The sequence below is a fragment of the Gobio gobio genome (assembly GCF_949357685.1).
Source record: "Gobio gobio genome assembly, chromosome: 9".
NCBI classification, from domain to species: domain Eukaryota; kingdom Metazoa; phylum Chordata; class Actinopteri; order Cypriniformes; family Gobionidae; genus Gobio; species Gobio gobio.
Window position 1 is genome coordinate 57,158,646 of NC_137115.1, and position 26,678 is coordinate 57,185,323.

A 26,678-nucleotide genomic window follows, 5' to 3' on the forward strand; every position below is an offset into this window, starting at 1 on the left:
AACAAACACACACTCACTCTCACCACACACACACTCACTCACACACTCACTCACTCACTCACTTCACTCACATACTCACTCTCAAACACACACTCTCTCTCACTCACACACTCTCTCTCACTCACACACTCTCTCTCACTCACACACTCACTCGCTCACTCTCTCACTTCACACACACTAACTCTCAAACACACACCCTCAAACAAACGCACACACTCTCTCACTTCACTCACTCTCAAACACACCCTGAAACAAACACACACACGCTCACTCACACACGCTCACTCACACACTCTCATTTCACACACACGCACTCACTCTCTAACACACACACACACACACACACGTCTGGTGCGCTATCCTTCTGGGGACTCGCCATAGGCGTAATGGTTTTTATACCATACAAACCGTATTTTCTATCACCCTACACTGCCCCTAAACCTACCCAACACACACACACACACACACACACACACACACACACACACACACTGCCCCTAAACCTACCCAACACACACACACACACACACACACACACACACACACACACACACACACACACACACACACACACACACTGCCCCTAAACCTAGCCATCACAGCAGACATTCTGCATTTTTACATTTTCATAAAAACTCATTCTGAATGATTTATAAGCTTTTGTGCCCGTGGGGACCTCAATTTAGGACACGAGTCCCCATGAGTCTGTCTACAGTGAGGTTCAAGTCCCCACCAGGCTAGAAAAACATGTACACACACACACACACACACACACAGCATGTCCTGACCGCTGCTCGTCTCTTTCAGTGTGGTGGAGTTCAAAGATGAAGAGTTTGTGAAGAAAGCCATTGACATCATGAGCAAACATGATCTGAACGGACGGCCGCTGAACATTAAAGAGGTAACGCCTTCAGATCCCTTCATCCGGCCGTGCGTCTGCGCACACAGTGTGTGTGACGCGTGTGTGTGTGTGTGTGTGTGTGTGGGCCTGTTTCAGGATCCGGACGGCGATCATGCGCGGCGGGTTCTGCAGAGGTCGGGCCGGATGTACGGAGCCGCTCGAGGGCAGGACGGTGGCCCGGCGGGGATGAGTGTCCCTCCCTCCATCGCCAACAACCCCAACATCCCTCCTGACATCATCAGCGCGCTGCAGGCCGGCCGACTGGGAAACACTGTGTTCGTGGCCAACGTGAGTCTGTGCGCCTCAAGGAGATTCTGTTGCGTTATTTTCCTGTTAACCAGTCCTTCCAGAAAAATTCAGCTTTTTTTTGTGATTTTTGCGGGTAAAAATCCTTGATTATGCGGCACGTTTACTTAACCATTTAACCTGCGCCCCATTTTTGAGAATTCTTTGAAAACGATATACCCAAATGAAAATGTCTGCAGCTCTTAAACCCTATGGTCTATATTCATAAACCTGGTCTTATTTTAAACTAGACACTTGAAATGTTGCTACCCAAGAGTCATAATAACTCAAAGTAATATGGGAACAGAGTAATATACATGTAAATATAATAAAAATGGAAAAAAAAAATTCACTTAGGGAAAAAAATATTATAATTTAATGTTAAGAGCCTGAAAATAACTTAAATATAAAACTGAATGTCTAATCATGTCATGATTCAAATATGAGGATGATTCTCTCAGTAATGTGGCTTCTGTGAGCTTTTATGTCAAAAAAGTCTAGGCGTCCTTTCAAAAAGGCCATTTATTTCAGAACATTTGCTATTGTAATGAGTAGTTTTTCATTCAAATAAATCTGCAATAAACTACTAATTATAACGGATAAACAGTTACTGAAAAACTAAAGCAACTATTTACAGAGATTACAAAGTGTAAAAAGCTAATTTAGCTGATAATAAGTGTCAGTAAGAGTCTGCGCGCTCCACTGCAGTTGCGCCAAAGAGAGCGCGCCGACAGCGCACTAACAGTATTCACCAAAGCCTACTTACGTAAACTGCGCAAGATAATGCCTTTTGATTGGTTACTAAGTCCATCAATCAAACCTTTGTTTGAAAGGCATTGGCTGGGCACCGAGTGCCTTTATCCAACGAAAACCATGGGCGCAATGATTGACAGCTCACCAAGCCTGTAAGGCGCTTCCTCTATATGATGCATCACAGGAGAGACTCTGATTGGAGGAGAGAGACGAGGGAGGATTCATTTCACGTGGGAGAAACTATTCTAGCAGGGGGAGTTTGCCAGAAACGGATTAGAATCGATATTTCATTGAAAATGGACATGATTGATTACGCTAACTCAAAACTCTCTTGCAAACAACGGAGGATTTTTAGTTTTTCCCCTATTTTTTCGTTGTTTTGGATTAAAAAGTGGGATGCATTTTGAAGAGTGGACTCTTACACAGAGATGTATGCGGGTGTTTATTGGATTCGTCTGATCTGATCTGAACGACAGGAGATGAAAGATGAGTAACGCTGATATTATGCTAATGTTTACATGGCCGGTCCTTTAGCGTTTCATTTAACCCTTTCCTCTCTGGTGTATTTATTGCAAAAACAAGTTCAGAACATGAATCTTGAGTGTTTTAGCTTTCAAATGATGCATAGTTGATTGAATATTTTGTATAAAACAAAAGTAAATAAAAGTACATACACGTCAACCGCCCCGCCCACGATCCGATGCGGGTTAAGAAGTTAAAGAGCACTAGGGTTGGGAATCGTGAGAAATTTTCCGGTTCCGGTGTCCTGACACTTCATCCTACCCGTCAGATTGTCCTACCAAGGCTTACTGCGCATGCCCACATCAATATTTTTTATATTTACATTTTTAATGGTAGGGATAGGGGTAGGTGTGGATATTAATAAAGCAAATCACATTAATATGATTCTTGTATGTATATATTTCTTGTATATTTAATATTTATTTAAAATATTTACATAGTTTTAAGGGTAGGTTCAGGGTAGGGGTAGGTATGGATATTAATAAAGCCTCAAATCAGATGAATATGATGCTGGTTGCACAATCTGATAATCGGACCGTTCCCATGGCAACAGTGGGAAATGGCGGCTCTTGTGTGAAGTAAACAAAAAAATTCAACTTTCTGCTAATATGTATGACTTTTTTGCAACGCAAATGCAGGGATTATGAAATCATGCTAGCCCCGCATATTTTGCACGCGGAAATAGGCAATTTATGCGGCGAAAGTGCGGCGTATTTGAAAAAATGCGCCCCCCCCCCCCCGCATAAATATGCAGCCTTTGGCTGATTATGCATTAAATCATGTGATCGCATAATCGCATTTTTCTGGAGGGACTGGTTAACACTCACACACACACACACTCTCAAACTCTCTGTGGCCTTCAGATGAGCTCAAGATCAGTGTGTAGAGCTTCATGGGTTTCCATGGCCGAGCAGCTCATCCAAGCCTTACATCACCAAGTGTGGGATGCAGTGGGGTAAAGTGCGCCGCCCCTGGACCCTAGAGCAGTGGAGACGTGTTCTCTGAGTGACCAATCACGCTTCTCCGTCTGACAATCCCATGGACGAGTCTGGGTTTGGCGGTTGCCAGGGGAACGGGACTTGCCTGACTGCATTGTGCCAAGTGTAAAGTTTGGTGGAGGGGGGATTATAGGGTGGGGTTGTTTTTCAGGGGTTAGTTCCAGTGAAAGGAACTCCCAAGACAATTTCATGCTCCCAACTTTGTGGGAACAGTTTGGCGATATAGTGTATTTGAATAAGCAATAGAGAATTATTATTAAGTGATTCTCACTAGGGCTGAACGATTTTGGAAAAAAATCGAATTGCAATTTCTTTTTTAACCAATATTGGGATTGCGATTTAATATGCGATTATTTTTTAAACTCTTTATCTTCTGTATTATTCAACAATACATCATTGTATAATAATGGTGGAAATCTTTAATTGGTACCTCACGATCCGATTCCAAAACAATTTTCTTGAACTTGAAGTTTTTAATAAATCAATAAGATTAATATTAATAATTGTTTTTTATTATGAAATATGTAATTATAAGCTTTTTAAAATAACTACACATTATAACATTTTAATTAAAACAATTGCATGTTAATAATTTTAAATATATAAACTAATAAAGCTGCAAAACATAAAGTAGTAAATCATAAAGTGAAACAAAAAAAAAACATTACAAGCGATGAACAAAGAGTGCTTTCAGTGTTTAAGAGTGTCTGAACTGTGAGTGATTTTTCTCTTTCTCAGCTTTACTGTTGTTTGATTATTAATCATGACATCATCGGAGACCTGCATTCACACTAATGCACAATCTCTTTTGAAATATAAGATGTTTTTGCCCTGTCTGATTAATTCATTAAGACATTACTGACGGTGTTTACATTAATTTTGCGTCATAAAAGCATTTTAAGACGCGCACAGACGCGCGCTCGCGAGCACTCTTCACAATGCGCCGCGTGAGCATTTGATACGGAAAGCCTTCCGTCAGTGAGTTTCTTATTTTTAATATATACGCACACCGCATTCCTAACGACATGAATGAAGCCTTCGTTGAGCGTTCGTAAGGAAAACACCGGCGGGCGAGAACACACACACTGTAAGCGTGACATTAAGCGAAGTTTCTCACAGCGCTTATCCTGTGCAAAGAAGCCTGCGAATGTCACTGCAATTCACGCCGTCAACCTTTCCGAACGTTATGAAATATTATTTTATGGTTCGTGCATGATTGTGTGTGTGTGAGTGTGTGTGTGTGTGTGTGTGTGTGTGTGAGAGAGATATAATGGAAGCAATCAGAATACGGGTGTTTCTAAAACACACACCGCGCACCTGCAGTTAAAATCTAAGCGCAGAATCATTGGAGAGATGATAGTGGCCTAAACAACACAATATTAGATCAAACACAAACAGTTTTTTTTCTTTTAGGCCAGACATGTGTACCGTGCCAAGCTGATGCTTCTTCTGCAGACTTTACTCTCGCGTGTCACGTGACCAGACTGTAATCGCAGCCTTTGCGGTTAGGATATCGCGTTATAGCATATCGCGATATTATCGCAAATGAAATGAATCGTTCAGCCCTAATTCTCACACACACTTTGTCTTGTTTGTGTTTGCCGCAGCTGGACTTTAAGGTGGGCTGGAAGAAGCTGAAGGAGGTTTTCGGCATGGCGGGGACGGTCAGGAGGGCAGATGTGAAGGAAGATAAAGACGGGAAGAGTCGAGGGATGGGGACGGTCTCCTTTGAGCAGCCGCTGGAGGCCGTTCAAGCCATCTGTATCCTCTCAGCCAATCAAAATTCATCACTGTTGTTTAAAAGCTCGCTCGACCTAACACAGCCACACTGATAACTTCATCCGTTCATTCACTGAGAAACAAAGCCTTTAACCAGAGAAAAGCTTGATACGGAGAAGTATAGATTTCTAAAACCACCCTCTAGAGCTTATTCCTAAATGAGTGATTCGGCTCTGTCTATTAAACCTTTGTCAGATCTGCGTCTGTATATGAATATGAATATAGATATGAAACCGCTTCACAAACACAGGATTAGGGCTGGAATCAACCAAAGAAAATCTTGGTCGAAATTTTCGACTAAAAATGACGTTAGGGGAAAAAAAAATTACAATATTAAAACATTAACCCTTTAAGACCTAAGGGTATTTTTACAATTAATTTTCCGCCTGGTGTTATTTACTAAAAAAGCTTGTAAAACATCAACCCTGTTGTGCAGACAATTGACAATTGACACAAAAAGTTGCGCACTCAGTATATTTGTGTTGCATTGATGTCACCTGAATGTAAAATAAGTTATGGGACCATAAAGACAAATGAAAAATAAAACGGAAATTGAATCACTCAATTATTTATTGAAAACACACACAAATAAATAAAAGCTAAGCATATTTCCTCTGGAAAACAACTCAGGAATAAACATGAGAACTTATACAGAACCAAAACTATTTACATTTTTCCCAAAAAAAAGTCCAGGCGTTTTTGGCCTCTTTGGATTTTGGATATTTACTGGTGCCAAGCCTCAAAACAGCTCCTATCAGGAACTTCTCCACAAACTTTCTCCACAAAACTACTCAAAACTGCAGCGCATCATTTATAAATTATGGACATCAAGTGGATAAATCTTGGATGTAAGCGTTTTGATTTATTGCTGAACAACTCCAAAAAGATGCACATGTTCCAGGCTGGATAGAAAACCTTCTGTAACGGCTACAAAGACACCAAAGACACGCCCGTGATGGCTAGCTCGTTAGCTTTCTGTTGGAAAAAACGGTAAGAAAATCGATAAAAGTTTCTTGAAATAATATAAATATTTATCGGTGATGCCGTCGGGCTCTGAGGGTTAAAAACGTATTTATCGCGATTAATTACAGAAAAAAATGTGATTTAATTAGTTAGTTTTTTTTATCGATTCCCAGCACTTTCTAAAACAATCATCCGCTGCAGTTTATTCAAGAGCATTTGTTTGTGAACAGACTGAGAGTCCATTGCTTTTATTGTTTTGTTCATTTATTGTGGATATTTAAAATGCTTTCCGTTTTCGGTGTTAAGGCGAGACACTACAGGTAAATAGGGAATTTTTTTTTATTACAAGATATCACTGTGAAACTTCTCCAGTTTATTACTGGCATAAACGTACGAAAAAAATTTATTGCAAGTTTTGTGTAAATTAATGTTTTAATATGCAAATTAGGCCTTAAATATACGCTCATTTGCATACTTTTCCAAAAACAAAATCTGGAAATTGGAAAGGACCATGTTTAAAATTCTTGTTTGTATTTGTTGACGTGTTAGATGAGAGGCTTTAACAGAGGGGATTCTGGGTATCTGATTTTGTGCTTTAGTAAATTAGAGAATACTGACAATAGCCTTAAAAAATCGATGTTTTCACCTGCTGTGTCTCGCCTTAAGTGTCTTTAGAAATAAAAGTGTATTGATCTTTTGAAAAGGTGTACCTGCATTATTATGCCATTATTTTTATTTTAGATGAAAATGGTCTCAGAACGACAATATTATCGTTTATCGCAATAATTTCTTGGCTAATTTATCGTCCAGCAGAATGTGTTATCGTGACAGGCCTAGTTGAAACTATTACAATATAAATAGTTCTCTCTAATGTTGAAGAATCCCGATGTGCAAACTAAAGCCAGCGGTGCAGAGGCATCATTATTTGGAAAGGAAGCGAGGATGCACAAATAAGAATTGAGAAGCGTTCATTGATTAATCCAGTAATGAAACAATTGAAGTCTGCGTCATTTAATCATTCACTCAAGAGATTTAATTAAATAATCAGAATTTTTTTGTGGTAATAAAGACCTAATCCCTTAAAATGATTTAAAATGCATATACTGTAACAATGAGGCAATCATTTTTGTTTCAAATAAAGAATCAAAACAAGTAATCATAGAACAACATAGTTAAAAATACATAATATAGAAAATATAAACAATCATTGTGTGTACGTGTATTATAATAAATGCCTGCAGAGGGCGCCAGCGACACTTTACTGCAGATCAAATCCTTGTTTAACTTTGGCCGAACAACATTTAGCTCAAATGTTTACTTACTCTTTAACATCTGCACATTGTGCAGCCTTAGAAAACTAATACTGCGGATCATGGAATGCCGGTTTCTCGACACGGTAAATTGTAATCAAGGATTGCGATTGAAATCTGCAGATGCTAATAGATCAAGTGCACTAAAGTAAACACTTAAAGTCTACTAATCTGAAAGAGCACGTGTGAAAACAGACATTGGAGCTTGAGTTAGGACCCGTGTGTGTGTGTGTGTGTGTGTGTGTGTTCCTTCACTCCCGCTCGCAGCCATGTTCAACGGTCAGATGCTGTTTGACAGACAGATGCATGTGAAAATGGTGAGTGTGTGTGTGTGTGTGTGTGTTCTAGTACAGCGTGTGTGTTTATGGAGCACAACAGCTCTTTCATTCCTGTGTTTGGTTTGTTGTAGGATGATAAATCACTTCCTCCTGATGACTTCCGGCCAGCAGAGAAATCGCCACAGCTGCCCAGTAAGAGCTCTGTGTGTGTGTGTGTGTGTGTGTGTGTGTGTGTGTGTGTGTGTGTGTGTGTGTGTGTGTGTAAGAGATGGGTAGGTGCAGGGGCTGTGTGTGTGTGTGTGTGTGTGTGTGTGTGTGATGGGTAGGTTTAGGGGCTGTGTGTCTGTGTGTGTGTGATGGGTAGGTTTAGGGGCTGTGTGTGTGTGTGTGTTTGTGTGTGTGTGTGTGTGTGTGTGTGTGTGTGTGTGTGATGGGTAGGTTTAGGGTGTGTGTGTGTGTGTGTGTGTGTGTGTGTGTGTGTGTGTGTGGATGGGTAGGTTTAGGGGCTGTGTGTGTGTGTGTGTGATGGGTAGGTTTAGGGGCTGTGTGTGTGTGTGTGTGTGTGTGTGGATGGGTAGGTTTAGGGGCTGTGTGTGTGTGTGTGTGATGGGTAGGTTTAGGGGCTGTGTGTGTGTGTGTGTGTGTGTGTGTGTGTGTGTGTGTGTGATGGGTAGGTTTAGGGTGTGTGTGTGTGTGTGTGTGTGTGTGTGTGTGTGTGTGTGTGTGATGGGTAGGTTTAGGGGCAGGGGCAGTGTGTGTGTGTGTGATGGGTAGGTTTAGGGGCAGTGTGTGTGTGTGTGTGTGTGTGTGTGTGATGGGTAGGTTTAGGGGCTGTGTGTGTGTGTGTGTGTGTGTGTGTGTGTGTGTGTGTGTGTGTGTGTGTGTGTGTGATGGGTAGGTTTAGGTTTAGGGGCTGTGTGTGTGTGTGATGGGTAGGTTTAGGGGCTGTGTGTGTGTGTGTGTGTGTGTGTGTGTGTGTGTGTGTGTGTGTGTGTTGGGTAGGTTTAGGGGCTGTGTGTGTGTGTGTGTGATGGGTAGGTTTAGGGGCTGTGTGTGTGTGTGTGTGTGTGTGTGTGTGTGTGTGTGTGTGTGTGATGGGTAGGTTTAGGGGCAGGGGCAGTGTGTGTGTGTGTGATGGGTAGGTTTAGGGGCAGTGTGTGTGTGTGTGTGTGATGGGTAGGTTTAGGGTCTGTGTGTGTGTGTGTGTGTGTGTGTGTGTGTGTGTGTGTGATGGGTAGGTTTAGGGGTAGGGGCAGTGTGTGTGTGTGATGGGTAGGTTTAGGGGTAGGGGCAGTGTGTGTGTGTGATGTGTGTGTGTGTGTGATGGGTAGGTTTAGGGGTAGGGGCAGTGTGTGTGTGTGTGTGTGTGTGTGTGTGTGTGTGTGTGTGTGTGATGGGTAGGTTTAGGGGCAGTGTGTGTGTGTGTGTGTGTGTGTGTGTGTGTGTGTGTGTGTGTGTGTGTGTGTGTGTGTGTGTGTGATGGGTAGGTTTAGGGACAGTGTGTGTGTGTGTGTGTGTGTGTGTGTGATGGGTAGGTTTAGGGGCTGTGTGTGTGTGTGTGTGTGTGTGTGTGTGTGTGTGATGGGTAGGTTTAGGGGCAGTGTGTGTGTGTGTGTGTGTGTGTGTGTGTGTGTGTGTGTGTGTGTGTGATGGGTAGGTTTAGGGGCAGTGTGTGTGTGTGTGTGTGTGTGTGTGTGTGTGTGTGTGTGTGTGTGTGTGTGATGGGTAGGTTTAGGGGCAGTGTGTGTGTGTGTGTGTGTGTGTGTGTGATGGGTAGGTTTAGGGACAGTGTGTGTGTGTGTGTGTGTGTGTGTGTGTGTGTGTGTGTGATGGGTAGGTTTAGGGGCAGTGTGTGTGTGTGTGTGTGTGTGTGTGTGTGATGGGTAGGTTTAGGGGCAGTGTGTGTGTGTGTGTGTGTGTGTGTGTGTGTGTGTGTGTGTGTGTGTGATGGGTAGGTTTAGGGGCAGTGTGTGTGTGTGTGTGTGTGTGTGTGTGTGATGGGTAGGTTTAGGGACAGTGTAAGGGGATAGAAAATACAGTATGTACAGTATAAAAACCATTACGCCTATGGAAAGTCCCCAGAAAACCCAACGTGTGTGTGTATGATTGTGTAAATGTGTGTTTGTGATGTGTGTTTCAGGGGGTCTGGGCGGCATCGGTATGGGATTGGGTCCCGGCGGCCAGCCAATCAATGCCAACCATCTCAGTGGAGGGGGCGTGGCCTCCATGGGACCTGGAGGTGTGTTCATGTTTGCTTAATTATGCAGATCTTACACTGCATGCTTTATTTATTATCATTGATTGTTAACTGATTCATAAATGTTGGTCCATTTAACGTGTAATGATGTCGTTTTTAATCACTAAATGGGGTTGATGGGTAATGACGGGCTGGTTGATCCGCAGGGATGGACGGGCTGGGCTGCAGCAGCATGAACCGCATGAGTGGTGAGAGACGTTCATCTGAAGCCGATCGCCTCGGAGATCAGCCGTGAGGACGCTCATCTGTGTGTGTGTGTGTGTGTGTGTGTGTGTGTGTAGGGATGGGCGGAGGGTTTTCCAGCATGGACTGCATGGGCGGAATGGGAGGATTCAGTGGCAGAGACATGGGACCCATGGGCCGAATGGGAGGTAAAACTGCACGATACTGGAAAACATAAAGAGTGAAGTTCGGCTCTTTTGTATGCGAGCAGCTCATGGTCCGGTGAAGCACTGCATCATGGGACGCACGCGTGTGGATTAGGGCTGAACGATTAACTGCATTTGCGATAATATCGCGATATGCTATAACGCGATTTCCTAACCGCAAAGGCTGCGATTACAGTCTGGTCACGTGACACGCGAGAGTAAAGTCTGCAGAAGAAGCATCAGCTTGGCACGTTACACATGTCTGGCCTAAAAGAAAAAAAACTGTTTGTGTTTGATCTAATATTGTGTTGTTCATACTATAGGCCACTATCATCTCTACAATGATTCTGCGCTTAGATTTTAACTGCAGGTGCGCGGTGTGTTTTAGAAACACCCGTATTCTGATTGCTTCCATTATATCTCTCTCACACACACACACACACACACACACACACACACACACACACACACACACACAATCACGCACGAACCATAAAATAATATTTCATAACGTCCGGAAAGGTTGACGGCGTGAATTGCAGTGACATTCGCAGGCTTCTTTGCACAGGATAAGCGCTGTGAGAAACTTCGCTTAATGTCACGCTTACAGTGTGTGTGTTCTCGCCCGCCGGTGTTTTCCTTACGAACGCTCAACGAAGGCTTCATTCATGTCGTTAGGAATGCGGTGTGCGTATATATTAAAAATAAGAAACTCACTGACGGAAGGCTTTCCGTATCAAATGCTCACGCGGCGCATTGTGAAGAGTGCTCGCGAGCGCGCGTCTGTGCGCGTCTCAAATGCTTTTATGACGCTAAATTAATGTAAACACCGTCAGTAATGTCTTAATGAATTAATCAGACAGGGCAAAAACATCTTATATTTCAAAAGAGATTGTGCATTAGTGTGAACGCAGGTCTCCCGCGGTCTATGATGATGTCATGATTAATAATCAAACAACAGTAAAGCTGAGGAAGAGAAAAATCACTCACAGTTCAGACACTCTTAAACACTGAAAGCACTCTTTGTTCATCGCTTGTAATGTGTTTTTTTGTTTCACTTTATGATTTACTACTTTATGTTTTGCAGCTTTATTAGTTTATATATTTAAAATTATTAACATGCAATTGTTTTAATTAAAATGTTATGTGTAGTTATTTTAAAAAGCTTATAATTACATATATCATAATAAAAAACATATTGATATTAATCTTATTAATTTATTAAAAACTTTAAAAGGAAAAATTTCAAGAATTGTTTTGGAATCGGATCGTGAGGTACCAATTAAAGATTTCCACCATTACTATACAATTATGTATTGTTGAATAATACAGAAGATAAAGAGTTTAAAAAATAATCGCATATTAAATCGCAATATTGGTTAAAAAAATCGCAATTAGATTTTTTTCAAAAATCGTTCAGCCCTAGTGTGGATTGTGTGTATCGTGCAGCCTTGCTGTCTGTCTCACCCGTGTGTGTGTGTGTGTGTGTGTGTGTGTGTGTGTGTGTGTGTGTGTGCAGACATGTATCGCTCTGGAATCACAGGGATGGACAGAGACTTCGGCAGAAGTGACCTGGGAATGAGCCGCCCGTTCAGTGACTCGTTTGGAGGTGTGTGTGTGTGTGTGTGTGTGTGTGTGTGTGTCAAGTCAACTTTATTTATATAGAGACAGAGCGACACGCGTCATAACCTGAAGGCCACGCCCACCGGGGGGAAAACAATCAAACGCTCTCCATTGACTTTGCATTGCGTGAAGCTCCTCCTTGTCATTTCGGACTTATAACAAAAAACAGAACAATGTATAAAAGCGGATATGTGACAAAGTGTACAGCAAACAAGCTAAACAAAACCCAAAAGCAAAAACCCAGACGTTTTTATAAGCTGTTGACCCTAAAAACGAGCGTTTAAGGACAAAAAAAGTGGATTCAGGCCATTGAGACACATTATGTTACACTGAGAACTACACACACTAGAGGAGAACGTCATCAGAGACAGGAAATATCATATATAAAACTGACATTTGGAGATTTGACTTAACAGTGACAACATTTACTGCACACATACACACACACACTGAGGCACACTGAGTGTCAGGATCCCAAAATGTCCCCATTCTTCATCTGCCTTTATCCACTTTTGTCTCCTTAAACTCTCGTTTTTTTGGGTCGACAGCTTATAAAAACTTATTTCTGTGTTTCTTTAGCTTGTTTGCTGTACACTTTGTCACTAATCAGCTTTTAGACATTGTTCAGTTTTTTGTTATAAGTCTGAAATGACAATGAGGCGCCTCACGCAATACAAAGTCAATGGAGAGCGTTGGATTGTTTCCCCCCCGGTGTGGGCGTGGCCTAAATACGCTCTGTCTCTATAGCTCTTTTAACAATGTAGATTGTTTCAAAGCAGCTTTACAGTGTTAAACAGGAAAATAATGCAGCATAATTTTATTCAGCTGTATAGCCATTCTGGAGAAAACACTGATGTCATCAGTTCATTTCAATTATCATAGTGACAGTGTGGGCCTTAGATCAGTAATTTAGTTTATATGGTTAATTTAGTTTATTAATTAGATTTATTTGGATATTTAGTTGAAAAATGTAGTGTCCCCAACTGAGCAAGCCAAGCCAGAGGCAACAGTGGCAAGAAAACCAAACCCCATCAGGAGCAGAATGGAGGAAAATAAACCTTGGAGAAACCAGGCTCAGTCGGGGGGGCAGTTCTCCTCTGCTGTGTGTGTGTGTGTGTGTGTGTGTGTGTGTGAGCTGATGGTGACTCTGACGTCTGTCCTGTTTCCCATCAGGTGGAGGATTTGCAGGAATGGGGAATGCTGGGATGGGACCAATGGGCTCTGGATTAGGTCACTCACACACACAATCACATTAAACTCTCACACACTTCATTGTGATTGATGTCGGTAACACTGTGTGTGTGTGTGTGTTTCAGGTGGAGGAGGAGGAATGATGAATATGGGAATGGACCGCATGAATTCTGGCTTTGACCGGATGACCGGAAACATGGACATGGGGCGTGGCTTCGGCCAGTACGGCGGCGGCTCAGGTCACATGGGTGGGATGAGTGACAGGGGGTCGGGGTCTAAGGGCGGCTGCCAGATCTTTGTCAGAAACGTACGTATGAAGATGATGATGATGATGGTGTGTGTGTGTGTCTCTGAAGTGTGTTTGATGGGAATCTGTTGCGTCCTCAGCTCTCGTACGATCTGTCCTGGCAGAAGCTCAAGGAGAAGTTCAGTCTCTGCGGTACGAATCTTTCTTTACATTCAATAACAGAAAATAATGTTTTCCGACACAGTATTTTATTTAAAATATAAAATTATAAAATTTACCCATGGCTGTTTTTCAAATGTACATAACAGATTTTAAATAAAATATCCAAGTCTCCCAGTCACTGACTTTTCTAAAACTGTTATTTACAATCTCCTGTTGTTACAAATTGTTTAGATAAAACCAGATTAAAAAACGGGGCATTTATATCTAGAAGCGCCAGCTGGTCAAATTTACCCCAATATAACTATAACTATATAATTCCTCTATTTTCGCGCTGTGTTTACAGTAAGCCGACGCGTTGCTCAAACAGTCACACAACACACAGCCAAATAAAGATGTTTTAGCCTATTTATAAATGTTCAAACTTTGTATTAATTATACATTTTTGTTTTGCAATTTTGTATTGAGTATTGTTTGCTAATGTGTTGCTATTTATTCAAGTCTGACCATTTCCTGAAAACAAAACAAAATCTGATATAAACAATTTATGATTATCCCAAGTTTATTGGTGTTGTTCTCTAATTCAAATTATAAATGATATAACTATACAAATGAATAATTAATTAGGTCAAACTGTGCATATGTTATCCTTATCGTAAGTTGTCATACATCTTATGCAGTGCTGTGAATTATTATTGCTCGTCATTGTGTATTTAGTGTATTTTAGTAATAACATGGGTTATCTTAATATGGGATTAATGACATTATATTACACCACCCAAATATGTATTTATTTCCATCTAATTCTCGTCGTCATTGCAGGTTTAGCCTATAGTCACCAAAATAGTGTATCTGCTTAAAATAGCATAAAACAACAGGACAAAAACATAGTTGATGAGTAAAAATAATCTTTTCATGACATTACTTTGTGAAGACAGTGGCATATTAAATTTTTTAGCCGTATTAATACAGTAATAATCTGCATGGGTAAATTTCAGAGGTGGACAAAGTACACAACTCTATTACTTGAGTTAAAGTAAAAGTACTACTGGTCAAATATTACTCCGTTACAAGTGAAAGTTCTAAAAAAAAAAAGATTTTTACTTAAGTACTTTTAATTTTTAAAAGTACTTAAGTATCAAAAGTAAATGTCCTTTTTTTTATGTCAATGCATTATTTTATTATTGTTGTATAAATGCACATTATGCCACCAAGGTGGTTTAAGCCAGTCAGTGATGCTCCATCCGACATGCTAGCATACGACTACCTTAAACTCATTTCTTTACATTTGTATAGAGCGTTGTAACTTTTAGACAAGTATTGAAATGTTCAATTTCAGTTACAAAGCTGCTGAATGTCCACTGACTTTTAAAGCTGCTACAGAAACGACTTTCGACTTCGAGGACCTTGATAGAAATGTAGTGGAGTAAAAAGTACGATATTTGTCTTTCAAATGTTGTGAAGTTAAAGTATCACTAAAAAAATAATACTCCAGTAAAGTACAGATACTCAAAAAGTGTACGTAACCCTTATGTTGCGGGTCAATTTGACCCGTTTTGATTTTTAAGTTGTCAGAAATATCAGTTAACCTATGTTTTTTTTCTTTAAATTGTGACTTTTTCTCATTTAGGGTCATGAACATGCATGCAAAGTTTCAGCACGCTGATGTGTTTTGACATATACACACACATTTACTGTTACGTTCGTGATGTTCACGGGTCAATTTGACCCGCATATTTTATATAAAGCTGAATATCTGAACAAATTCTGTACCAAATTTTAGGTTGATATCTCAAAAAAAAGGAAAAAAGTTTGTGCGCAGTACCAACGTTTTCCACTAGATGACATGTAGACTCTTCGATTTCCATATGGTTTGAGTGATCTGAACGTTATATTTTCATACTTTTCAAAATATCTATGAAGTAGACATCCTATTGAGAAGAAGTTTGGGCAGTAATGTTAATATTTGATTTGAATTCAATCTCTAAAATGCATATAAAAAAAACATATGGAAAGAGTCAAAACGTGCGTTATAGTTTGGCACCGCATCACAAATGACGAATCTATCGCTATTTATCTGTCATCTCTTTTGAAAATCAGTCTCCAAATATGAAAATTAGAGTCTGTAAGCTTTCAAATGCTAGAGTTGGTCAAGATTACTTTAGGTTTAGACTAAGATATTATTGTTCTAAATGTATAAAGGCAAGTGTCCTAAGGGCCAATCTTAAAAATAAAAATAAAAATGGTTAATTTTATAAATCGTAAATTCAGATATTTATTCTTTGTAATGTGTGAAAAGTATTGATATTAAAAGTTAATTGTTTGTGTTTTTTCATAGTGTGATTTTTGGGGAATTGTATTGAATCCAATTAGGGTCAATTTGACCCGGACCATAATGAGTGTAAGCAGAAATCCAACTAGGGTTCAACAGCGCCCCCTGGCGGTTCTAGAGTTAAATTCACCCCAAACTTCTTCCCTTGTGTTTGTCTTCAGGTCAGGTGATGTACGCTGAAATAAAGATGGAGAATGGCAAATCTAAAGGCTGTGGGACGGTGCGCTTCGACTCGGCTGAGAGCGCAGAGAAGGCCTGCAGGATGATGAACGGAACCAAGATCAACGGACGAGAGGTGGACGTGCGCCTCGATCGCAACGCCTGATTGGCTCGCTCACACGCCGCTGTTTTGTTTTAAAAACATCATGACTGTCACATCTGAACAATCTCGCCAGCCGCTTCAACCTTTTAATGTGTTAGTGACGATTTTTTTCTTTATCACACTATTTTTTTTGTAATCATTTGTGGGGCGTTTGTCTCTAAATTTTAGGAAATTAAAAGCCGGCTGTTGTGAAGTGTGTCTGGCTCTGAGTTTGTCTGCGTCACATCTCCGTTTGTGAGGATTCTCCGTTTCCTCATTTCTTGTTACGAATGTCATTTAAGAATAAATTTTTTTCAATTCTTAAAATCTTTGCAACGATTGATTGTTTAAGCTCGTGCGCACTGGGACGATTATCGCCAGCGTTTTTTTTTGACGTGTCTGTGTTCACACTCGAGTGATTTTCACTGGCGATGCGCCGAGCCGTGTTCATTTAGTTGACGAATAATTTTCGTAAATGACCTTTTTTCACTGACGAAAACGAGACGATAACTAAATAAAGTGTTGGACGACAAAAACTTAGGGAAAATCAACTGTCATTTTTGTTAACATATAAAAGCGAGAGGAGAATAGTGAGGTTAGTGAGGGTGGATTAGGGCAGAGATGGGGTCAGAACTGATGATCTGAGTAACAGATGAACACATTTGATCTGAACTGATCTAACCTCTGGAAAACACACGATCTACAGGCTCACACACACCCAATCCAGCTCCAGAGCGGCTCAATCAATAACACACACACACACAATCCAGCTCCAGAGCGGCTCAATCAATAACACACACACACAATCCAGCTCCAGAGCGGCTCAATCAATAACACACACACACAATCCAGCTCCAGAGCGGCTCAATCAATAACACACACACACAATCCAGCTCCAGAGCGGCTCAATCAATAACACACACACACACACACACACACACACACACACACACACACACCCAATCCAGCTCCAGAGCGGCTCAATCAATAACACACACACACAATCCAGCTCCAGAGCGGCTCAATCAATAACACACACACACACACACACACCCAATCCAGCTCCAGAGCGGCTCAATCAATAACACACACACAATCCAGCTCCAGAGCGGCTCAATCAATAACACACACACACACACCCAATCCAGCTCCAGAGCGGCTCAATCAATAACACACACACACACACACAATCCAGCTCCAGAGCGGCTCAATCAATAACACACACACAATCCAGCTCCAGAGCGGCTCAATCAATAACACACACACACACACACACACCCAATCCAGCTCCAGAGCGGCTCAATCAATAACACACACACACACACACACCCAATCCAGCTCCAGAGCGGCTCAATCAATAACACACACACACACACACACACACACACACACACCCAATCCAGCTCCAGAGCGGCTCAATCAATAACACACACACACACACACACACACACCCAATCCAGCTCCAGAGCGGCTCAATCAATAACACACACACACACACACACACACACACACACACACACACACACACACACACACACACACACACCCAATCCAGCTCCAGAGCGGCTCAATCAATAACACACACACACACACACACACACACACACACACACACACCCAATCCAGCTCCAGAGCGGCTCAATCAATAACACACACACACACACACACACACACCCAATCCAGCTCCAGAGCGGCTCAATCAATAACACACACACACACACACACACACACACACACACACACACACACACACACACACACACACACCCAATCCAGCTCCAGAGCGGCTCAATCAATAACACACACACACACACACACACACACACACACACACACACACACACCCAATCCAGCTCCAGAGCGGCTCAATCAATAACACACATTTATGCCAGACCAGTGTTTATGAACTAATGCTGATGAATAATCACACTCTTTACTTTACGATGTTTATATAGTAATATGTTTTAGACGGTTGTAATAATGCATATTTATCTCCTCATCTGAACTTGAATGAGCTCCTGCAACTGCAATAGAGGCGCAGACATTTCAAAATAAGAGTCCTGGTGTATTTCCAGCTTGTTTATCATTAAAAGTCACACATTATATATTCGTTTTTGCTTACACAATAAACTATTTAATTTAATTCCCATTTAATTCATAGTCAGGAGGATAGACCAGTATTTGACACATACTCACTAAAACCATTAAAAAAAACTTAATTACTTGAAATTAATGTTAACTGAAATTAAAAAATAAATAAACAAACTTATTTGAAGCTTTAGCTTAACCTGATATGGCCTACTGACTAAAACAGAAATACAAAGTTATAAAAACTATATAGATGTTTTTAAAAAAAACGAACAAAAAAGTGAATTGAGCTCTTTCGTGTATTTTTAATGTCAAAATCAAAATGATGTCAAAATGTCAGTTCAAGTGACAGTCGTTTATGTAATGCTTAAATGCTTAATGTATTACAGTTTAACTAAACTCATTAGATTTTAGGAGAGTAAAACTAAAAACAATTCAGGCGACTAAAATATGACTAAAACTAAATGGCATTTTAGTCAAAAGACTAGGACTAAAAAACGGCAATCCACCTGTCACTCAAAGTGGCCACGCCCTTAATTATGCAGAACTTTAAGGCTTTATATAATGTAAAGGAATGAGTTATAAAAACATTCCCCACCTCACAGTCGTCATGAAGGGCAACATTAGCCGTATAAAAGCACAGTTTGTCCCAGACTGTAAACATGTGTTCTTCTGCTGTAAAGTCGGACATTTTAACATGAGCTCAATGAGATTCTGCTACTTCTGGAGTCTGCCTCTAGTGGCCAGTCCATGAACTGCAGTTTAACTCACTTCCGTATCGGCTTCAGGAGAAACTGAGAGAGGAGCCGCTTGTGTTCAGAGAGTCCATAGATATACATAATAATAAAGGCTAGATGTCTCGTCCGCTGCTGGCCAATGGAGGTCGACGTTAAATCAATATGATGGGCTCTCGTTTTGAGACTATGGAGCATCCGTAGCCTGCACAAAAGTCTGGCTTCTTCTCCTATAAAGCCAAGCAATTTCTGTATCATTGTGTAAGATGTTGTTAACAAACCAAACCAATTGGAAATCATGTACAACTTAAGTTATATTGAAAAGAGAGAGCAATTCTGCCTCTCCCACTGATGTAAAATGGCTGGGTAGCGGCTAAACTGTAACTACTAGGTCTCACTCAAAGCTTCTTGTTATTAGCCAGCTAATAACCACATCCACAAAGATTGTAATCTAAACAGAACATTAGTTGTCATAAAATCGTTATTGGTGTCAGTAAAACCTATATAATTGAACAGCTCGATTGTGGTCTCAGCCTTGATAACTTGCGCAAGTAGCCGTGATACACAACTATGCTGCACGATTAAGTCGTTTCTCGATAAGAAAAGCTGCAATTTCAACACGTTCAAGCGTCCAGAATTATAGCCACGTTAATAACGTTTGTAAGAAACCAAACCATTTGTAAATCCGTCAAGATTTCAGCGAGATAAGAGTATTTGTGTTCAGATCACTCGCCTTACATCAGGTACAAGATGGCCGCCGGTGACAAGATGGCCGGCGATGAAGACGTTAGAGACTCCGCGGTAAGACTTTTAGCCTTTATTATGTATATCTATGATAGAGACTAGGGATGCCACAATTCTCAATATAATATTGAACCGTTCGGTACGGCATACACGGTTCAATACGCGCTTGTGAATTTCGGTTTTTCATTAAATAATAATTTTTCTACAAATGCTATGATTTGCCTCCATCCCAATAGCCTACTGAACAACGCGACACACATTCACATCACAGGTCAGTGGTGGAGTTATCCTCACGGAACACTATAGATATTCACAATTAAGAAAGTTCATTATTTGCGTGCGTTTTAAAGCCTTGCCGACTCATTCGCGTGTGCGGTTTTAACATGAGCTTTTCCGAGCGCGCGCACTAAACGCCTGTCAAACACGTGATTACTGGACTAAGTAGTCGTCTTACTGCGCTAATACTGTCAAATACACACAAGGTTAACATAAACTCAGTCGGTTATGTCTAAAGAGAAAGTAAATCGCGTGTGTGTCTGTATATTAGATGTGTGCAGGTCTTTAATTGACAGCGGCGCAGCCTATAGTGAACACGCTGTCCTTAAAGGGACAGTTCACCTCTAAAATTATGTCATTATTTACTCATCTAATATTGTTCCAAACCGGTTTTCATTTCTCGATGAAAGAATTTTCATTTTTGAATAAACTATCTGTTTAATGTTAATACAACAACAAAAGACAAAGAGAAAATCACTCACTGCTCTTGACTGAAAAAACTAATACAGCAGCTTTAATAAGAATCAGTGTATATTTTACAGTGAAGTCTATGTAGTGTTTTATTTTTACATTTATTTATTCAATTTCATACTTTAATGCTGCTGTACTACTGTTGTAATTCTGCCAGTGTAAATCTTAATATATATTTATTTTATATTTTACAATACACTAGGAATGTGTACAAGGTTTTTTTTTTAAAGTAAAGTTAAGTTTAAGTAAGGGTTTTCAATTCTTTTAAGTAAAATAAAGAAAGAGTATTTCAATAAAAAATAGTCTTTTTTCTCTTTAACCTCTTGCGGTTCCTGTTGCCTAAGAATAGAATAGCAAAAAACTGATGTGACAAGCCATCAGAACCGAACCGGAAACCGTGGGTAAAAACCGAGGTGTGTATTGAACCGTGGACTAACTGTAGTGTTGCATCCCTATTAGAGACCAGCAGCACTACATTCATCTCGCCTCTGTGCATCTTCTCCTACTTCCTCTTTTTAGACCCCGTCCCAAATGGCACACTTCATATGCACTCTCAGTCTAGTGGACTTAAAATGGCTGCCATTTTAGATATCTATGTGTCCATTTAGTGCTTGAGCGCCACCTAGTGGTGTTTTACTGTAACTTTAGCAGCTCCAGGCACGTGAACCAAAGCACAGATCTCATTGGTCGGATCGTTTTTTAACGCGGCGCATCAAACCAAAAAAATGAACCCGAGTCGCTTTTACGCCTGGCACACACACATTGGCACCCTTTGTTTAGTCATGAGGTGTTAAACGTGGGCTGATAATCGTCCCGTGTGAAGCCTTCAGAATGTCTTCCAGGTCTTGAAAGATTTTCATGAACATTTAAAGAAAAATCTTTCAAGTCGTTTCGAACCTTAACCTCTTATGCTCTGGGAGCATTTCCGCCTGGATTTGGCCGACCCAAATGTAAAAACGTCCCATACACACACACACACACACACACACACACACACACACACACACACACACACACACACACACACACACACACACACACAGTGTCTCTAAACATGCTAAAAGTGATGAACATGTGAGTATATGTTGTCTGAGCTGTAATAACCCCCCAAAAGAGGCGCTTCTTGATTCATTGTTGAAAGTGTGTAACTCAGGCCCTGTGTGTTCTAGCACCCTGCAGACAGTTTGGGCCGTTTTGGGCCTGGGCGGAAATTACATAAAAAGGTCATCTTCCTCCATTCATACCCATCTAAATAAATCTTGCACACATGATCCAGACAAAACTCTTTTCTCCAGTGTTTTCTGTAATCTAGTGGAAACGGCCCAAACTGTCTGCAGGGTGCTAGAGCTCACAGGGCCCGAATTACACACTTTCAACAATGAATTAATAGCCAAACAATCAAAAAGCGCCTCTTTTTGGGGGTTTATCACTGCTCAGACAACATGTTCTTCACTTTTAGCAGTGTACAGGGTCTGCAGAGTTTAAGAAGTGATCCTTCTGAAGCTGCATCAGTCAAACATGACAATAAAAAATAACCTTTCAAAATCTCATTTCTGTACTTGATAAAACATTTCATCCATCATGGTCGTATCTCTTTATTATTGTAGTCGTGTTACAGTAGTAAGACTCAAACTGAGGTAGATGATGAACATCAGTGTCTGTTCATGAGCGATGGAAATCAGTCTTTACTAGGGGTGTAACGATACGATATTAATCGCGATACTGAACTCACGATACGATATGAATCCTGATTTTTCTAAGCCAAAATATAGAGGGTTTTTTAAAACTTTTTTATTATTATTAGTGTATTATTATCAGGACCCACAAATATTCCCCCATTGCATTATTATCAGTTATATTCAACATTATATAGTCGTTTAATGTAATAATGTCACTGAAACTGCACTATACATATAGGAATAAACCATCTAAAATGCTTTGAATAATCACTCTATTAAAACTAAATGTGATCTGGTGATTTAAATGATGTTCGCGCTTTCACGTTGAAGAGTGTGTGTGCGCTTCAGATGATCAATGCAATCCCTCAAAGCTCTAATCGCAAGAAAGCGTCTCAAAATGGCCACTCAAACTGTGAATGTTCAGCTCATCCAAGAATCTTAATTCTGCGTTTACTCTCGTGTTGTTTTCGCGCGTCACGCAATCATTTGAGCATCTGTTCACTACAGTTTGCGCGTCGTGTTAAATATATTCATCATATAAAGCCATTGTGTCTCTTCAGAAGACTTGTGTTGGGATTAGACACTCGATTAGTTCTTTTACGACGCCTTTATGACATTTATTAGATCTTTTAAGTTTGAGAGGAATGGACTTTAAATGGAGGGACAGAAATCCCTCAGGTTTCATAAAGAATATCTGCATTTGTGTTTGGAAGTTAAAAGAATAACGGCATGATGACAGAGTTTACATTTGTAGATTTGTGTTTGAGTGAATTATAGTTTATAAACAGGCCGACTACAGCAAGAGCCTTGGATAAAAACAACTCTATATCGCCAATCATATCGTTTCCATCAACGTCACATTTTTGTATCGCGATATATCGTTACACCCCTAGTCTTTACATGACTAAACTACATTCAACAAGGCCATTTCCTCTCCTAAAACGCCGTCTTATTGCAGTGGTAAACTCATTTTCCCCAAATAACTACTTTTGTCACAGAATCCCTGAGCAATAATGTTTTAGAAACTGAATCATGGATGACAAATCTTTACTCTTAGAAGATTGAATGTGATGTAACCCTGAAATAAATGTGTTACTGCACTGCAAAAACAACGTTTGATGAGTATTTGTGTCTTGTTTTCCATTAAATCATTCTTAAATCAAGATACATTTACTGTGTTCACGTTTCAACCACGTTTAGGGATGTTCACCTCAATAACTGCAGAAACTGTACGTCATCAGAAGTGATATTGATATTATGCCAGATCTACTACTGTAAATAATCGGCTCCTAGCTCCTTAACTGAATTCATAAAAACAACCATATACATTTTTCGTTTTAATTTCGTTCCTATGAAAAGTTTTCGCACAAATTCTATTTTCTTCTAATCAAATGTAAACATATTTTTTTTTAAGGCATGAAGAAATTAAAAATGTTTAAATATGTCATTGTGATTCTCAAATATGAGTTAAGGATAATATGGACTTTTAAGATATTAAATCTTGTGAAAAGAATAGTTTCAGCTTCGAAGACTCAGAAAAATAAACTCCCCATTGGCTGACGTTTGTTCTTGTTTTAAGCACTTCATAAAAATGTATCTTGATTTAACGATGTTTCGATATTTTAAATTTTTTGTTTATTTTTTGAGGACACCATTTAAAGATGTTCTTCATTAATAAAACTGATCACCATCTAACTTTGTACAGTCATATCGTTTCAAGAAAGCAGCGTTTAAGGTGTTAGAGCACATTTTTATGTGAATATATTAATTTTAATGTAAATGTTTGATGATACAGTGGTCAAAAGCTTTTCTAAATGGAACCGTTTGACTTTTGTTAGTTCGAAATCAATAAAACAATGTGGGCGAAATATGATGCTCTTCCTCAGTGTTTCCGAAAACGTGGTGTTCAGTGTAGTGTTAAACCGATATATCGGGCCGATATTTGCGATTTTTACGTGTATCGGCATCGGCCGATATAAGGCTGCTGCGTTCGCCGATAATGTTTTCTCTGCATTATTTCCAGACAGGCGTCCACAGGGCAGCTCTCACCATCTTCAAACTCTCTCGCTCTCCCTCGCGCATATTAATCAAAATCAATTGACACGATGGTAAAAGGTGGAAAGTTTCACGTAGAGCATTGGGAGATTTTCTCCTGAATTACCGCTGGTGTTGCTCTACAAGAGATTAAGTGAAGTGCACCTAAACTCTAAAAAATGCTGGGTTAAAAATAACCCAAGTTCGGTTGAAAATGGACTAACCCAGCAATTGACCTATCGGTAAGCCCCGCCCCCCTTAGCTACTGTTGCTAACTCGGACAAACAAACAAAGTTGCTATATCTTACAATGACAGCTGTCAGTGTGAAAACCTTATCTCGAGATGTTTTTGGACACAGAATGTATCGTATATCTGAATGATGGCCAAACTTTACTGATGATTTATCAAGTTTATTACATAGTTTTTCACTCCAACAAATCATCTGAGGCGTTCGATGGGAGGGGCTTACCGATAGGTCAATTGGGTTGTTTTAAGCAAACAACCTAACCGCTGGGTCAAAACAACCCAATTGCTGGGTGAGTCCAAATTCAACCCAACTTGGGTTATTTTTAACCCAGCATTTTTTAGAGTGTAACCATTAAATGACTAGGTTGTAAAATGCAGTATAGTACAGTCAGTGTGCACTTTATTATGCTGCTCGCTTGTTGATACTGTGCGCAATAGTGTCATTATTTTATTTATGCTTAAATATTTATTTTCAGAAATTTTCACCACCGAACTCTTTTTTTTTTTCCTTGTTCTACCTCACCTGTTATTACTATTTGTTAAATATCAGACATCCCAAGTCTCCCGCATATTTATAGCGGCTCCCTGATGCCCGCAAATTAGTTAAATTCTCCCTCAATCTAGAGCGAGCGAGCAAGAGCGCGCATGCGAGACACAAACTGCGCACGCGCGCACGGCAGAGAGGGAGAGAGCGAGAGACCTTGCGTGTGTGTGCTGGTGTGCACCTAATGAAGCGCATGTAAGACGGAGAGCGTCCTGATTGGCTTGTTTCGGTAAGTCAACCAATCAATTGTCAATGTGGGCGGGCTTTTATCTCTTCTCCCGAACCGAATTAATCAGTTCAGTGTATCTAGAAACTGGAGCGCCATGGCAGAGGGAGAGTGCCCCAAAAAACGAAAGTATAAAGTATAAACATAACATGAACAAAACATGTAACTGACATGTTATGGTTGAGTTAAACAAGTTTAATTTCATGTGCATATATTTCAGGTTTGGAGAGATACCTCCCTGAAATGACTTTTTTCAGGTTGGGATGTCTGAAATACATTTTTTTTTAGTTCAATAAATGTTCCTTTTTTAAATTTTAAATTATCATCCTGATCATAGTGTCATTTTTATGATGTAAACTGAGGGAGCAAAAGCAGAATTGGCTCCAAATATCGGCTCAAGAAAATCGGCAGCTCGTATCGCTCATCGGCTAAGGCTGATGGAAAAAAAATCGGTATCGGCACTAAAAAAATCACATCGGTGGAGTTCAGTGTTCAGCTTTAGTCACTGCAGGATCTGATGGGGTTGTTGCCGATGATCCCGAGCTCGTATAGGATAGACAGCGTGGCGAAGAGGATGTAGCACCCCAGAGACACCAGCCCTAACTTCCAGTCCAACTTCCATCCGTTAATGTGAACGGCCAAGAAGAGGAAGACGATGGAGAGCAGCAGCGTACATGACATGAAGACCAGGCCCGTGCTGTTGACCTCCACTGGAGACCCAGCGTCCACAAACACCGTCTGGATGAACCACGGCAGGCCCAGGCACAGCATGTCGAAGACGTTGGAGCCCACGATGTTGGACATGGCCATGTCAGCCTTACCTGTGAGAGACACAGAACTTCATGTATGAACTGTTCAAATGATGTTTGGATGCTTGAGGACGAGTTTATTACCTTCACGAGCCACCATCACACTGGCCACGGTATCAGGAATGCTGGTTCCTGCTGCGAGGAGCGTCATTCCCATGACTGTATCCGGGATTCCCAACGTCTCACCTGGAAAAAAAAACAACAGCTGATATGATTTTACACATAAAACGCTGATGTTACCCCTTATGATTTTACACAAAAAACGCTGATGTTACCCCTTATGATTTTACACATAAAACGCTGATGTTACCCCTTATGATTTTACACATAAAACGCTGATGTTACCCCTTATGATTTTACACAAAAAACGCTGATGTTACCCCTTATGATTTTACACATAAAACGCTGATGGTACCCCTTATGATTTTACACATAAAACGCTGATGGTACCCCTTATGATTTTACACATAAAACGCTGATGGTACCCCTTATGATTTTACACATAAAACGCTGATGTTACCCCTTATGATTTTACACATAAAACGCTGATGGTACCCCT

General features: G+C 40.4%; 2 protein-coding genes across 2 annotated transcripts in view; one reads left to right on the forward strand and one right to left on the reverse strand.

Annotated features, from left to right (window-relative positions):
* Positions 1 to 16,481, forward strand: part of myef2 (myelin expression factor 2) — a 32,056-nt gene extending 15,575 nt beyond the window's left edge. The window contains exons 5-17 of the mRNA XM_079825186.1: positions 808 to 901; positions 998 to 1,189; positions 5,067 to 5,220; positions 7,779 to 7,828; positions 7,921 to 7,981; positions 9,930 to 10,028; positions 10,193 to 10,234; positions 10,328 to 10,417; positions 11,934 to 12,023; positions 13,211 to 13,267; positions 13,354 to 13,535; positions 13,616 to 13,667; positions 16,128 to 16,481. Of these exons, the coding sequence (XP_079681312.1) occupies positions 808 to 901; positions 998 to 1,189; positions 5,067 to 5,220; positions 7,779 to 7,828; positions 7,921 to 7,981; positions 9,930 to 10,028; positions 10,193 to 10,234; positions 10,328 to 10,417; positions 11,934 to 12,023; positions 13,211 to 13,267; positions 13,354 to 13,535; positions 13,616 to 13,667; positions 16,128 to 16,291 (1,327 nt within the window). The 3' untranslated portion in view covers positions 16,292 to 16,481. The remainder of the gene's footprint in view (positions 1 to 807; positions 902 to 997; positions 1,190 to 5,066; positions 5,221 to 7,778; positions 7,829 to 7,920; positions 7,982 to 9,929; positions 10,029 to 10,192; positions 10,235 to 10,327; positions 10,418 to 11,933; positions 12,024 to 13,210; positions 13,268 to 13,353; positions 13,536 to 13,615; positions 13,668 to 16,127) is intronic.
* A 7,422-nt stretch (positions 16,482 to 23,903) lies between these two features.
* Positions 23,904 to 26,678, reverse strand: part of slc24a5 (solute carrier family 24 member 5) — a 124,512-nt gene continuing 121,737 nt past the window's right edge. The window contains exons 8-9 of the mRNA XM_079825851.1: positions 26,204 to 26,305; positions 23,904 to 26,131 (exon numbers count right to left, since the gene is read on the reverse strand). Of these exons, the coding sequence (XP_079681977.1) occupies positions 25,809 to 26,131; positions 26,204 to 26,305 (425 nt within the window). The 3' untranslated portion in view covers positions 23,904 to 25,808. The remainder of the gene's footprint in view (positions 26,132 to 26,203; positions 26,306 to 26,678) is intronic.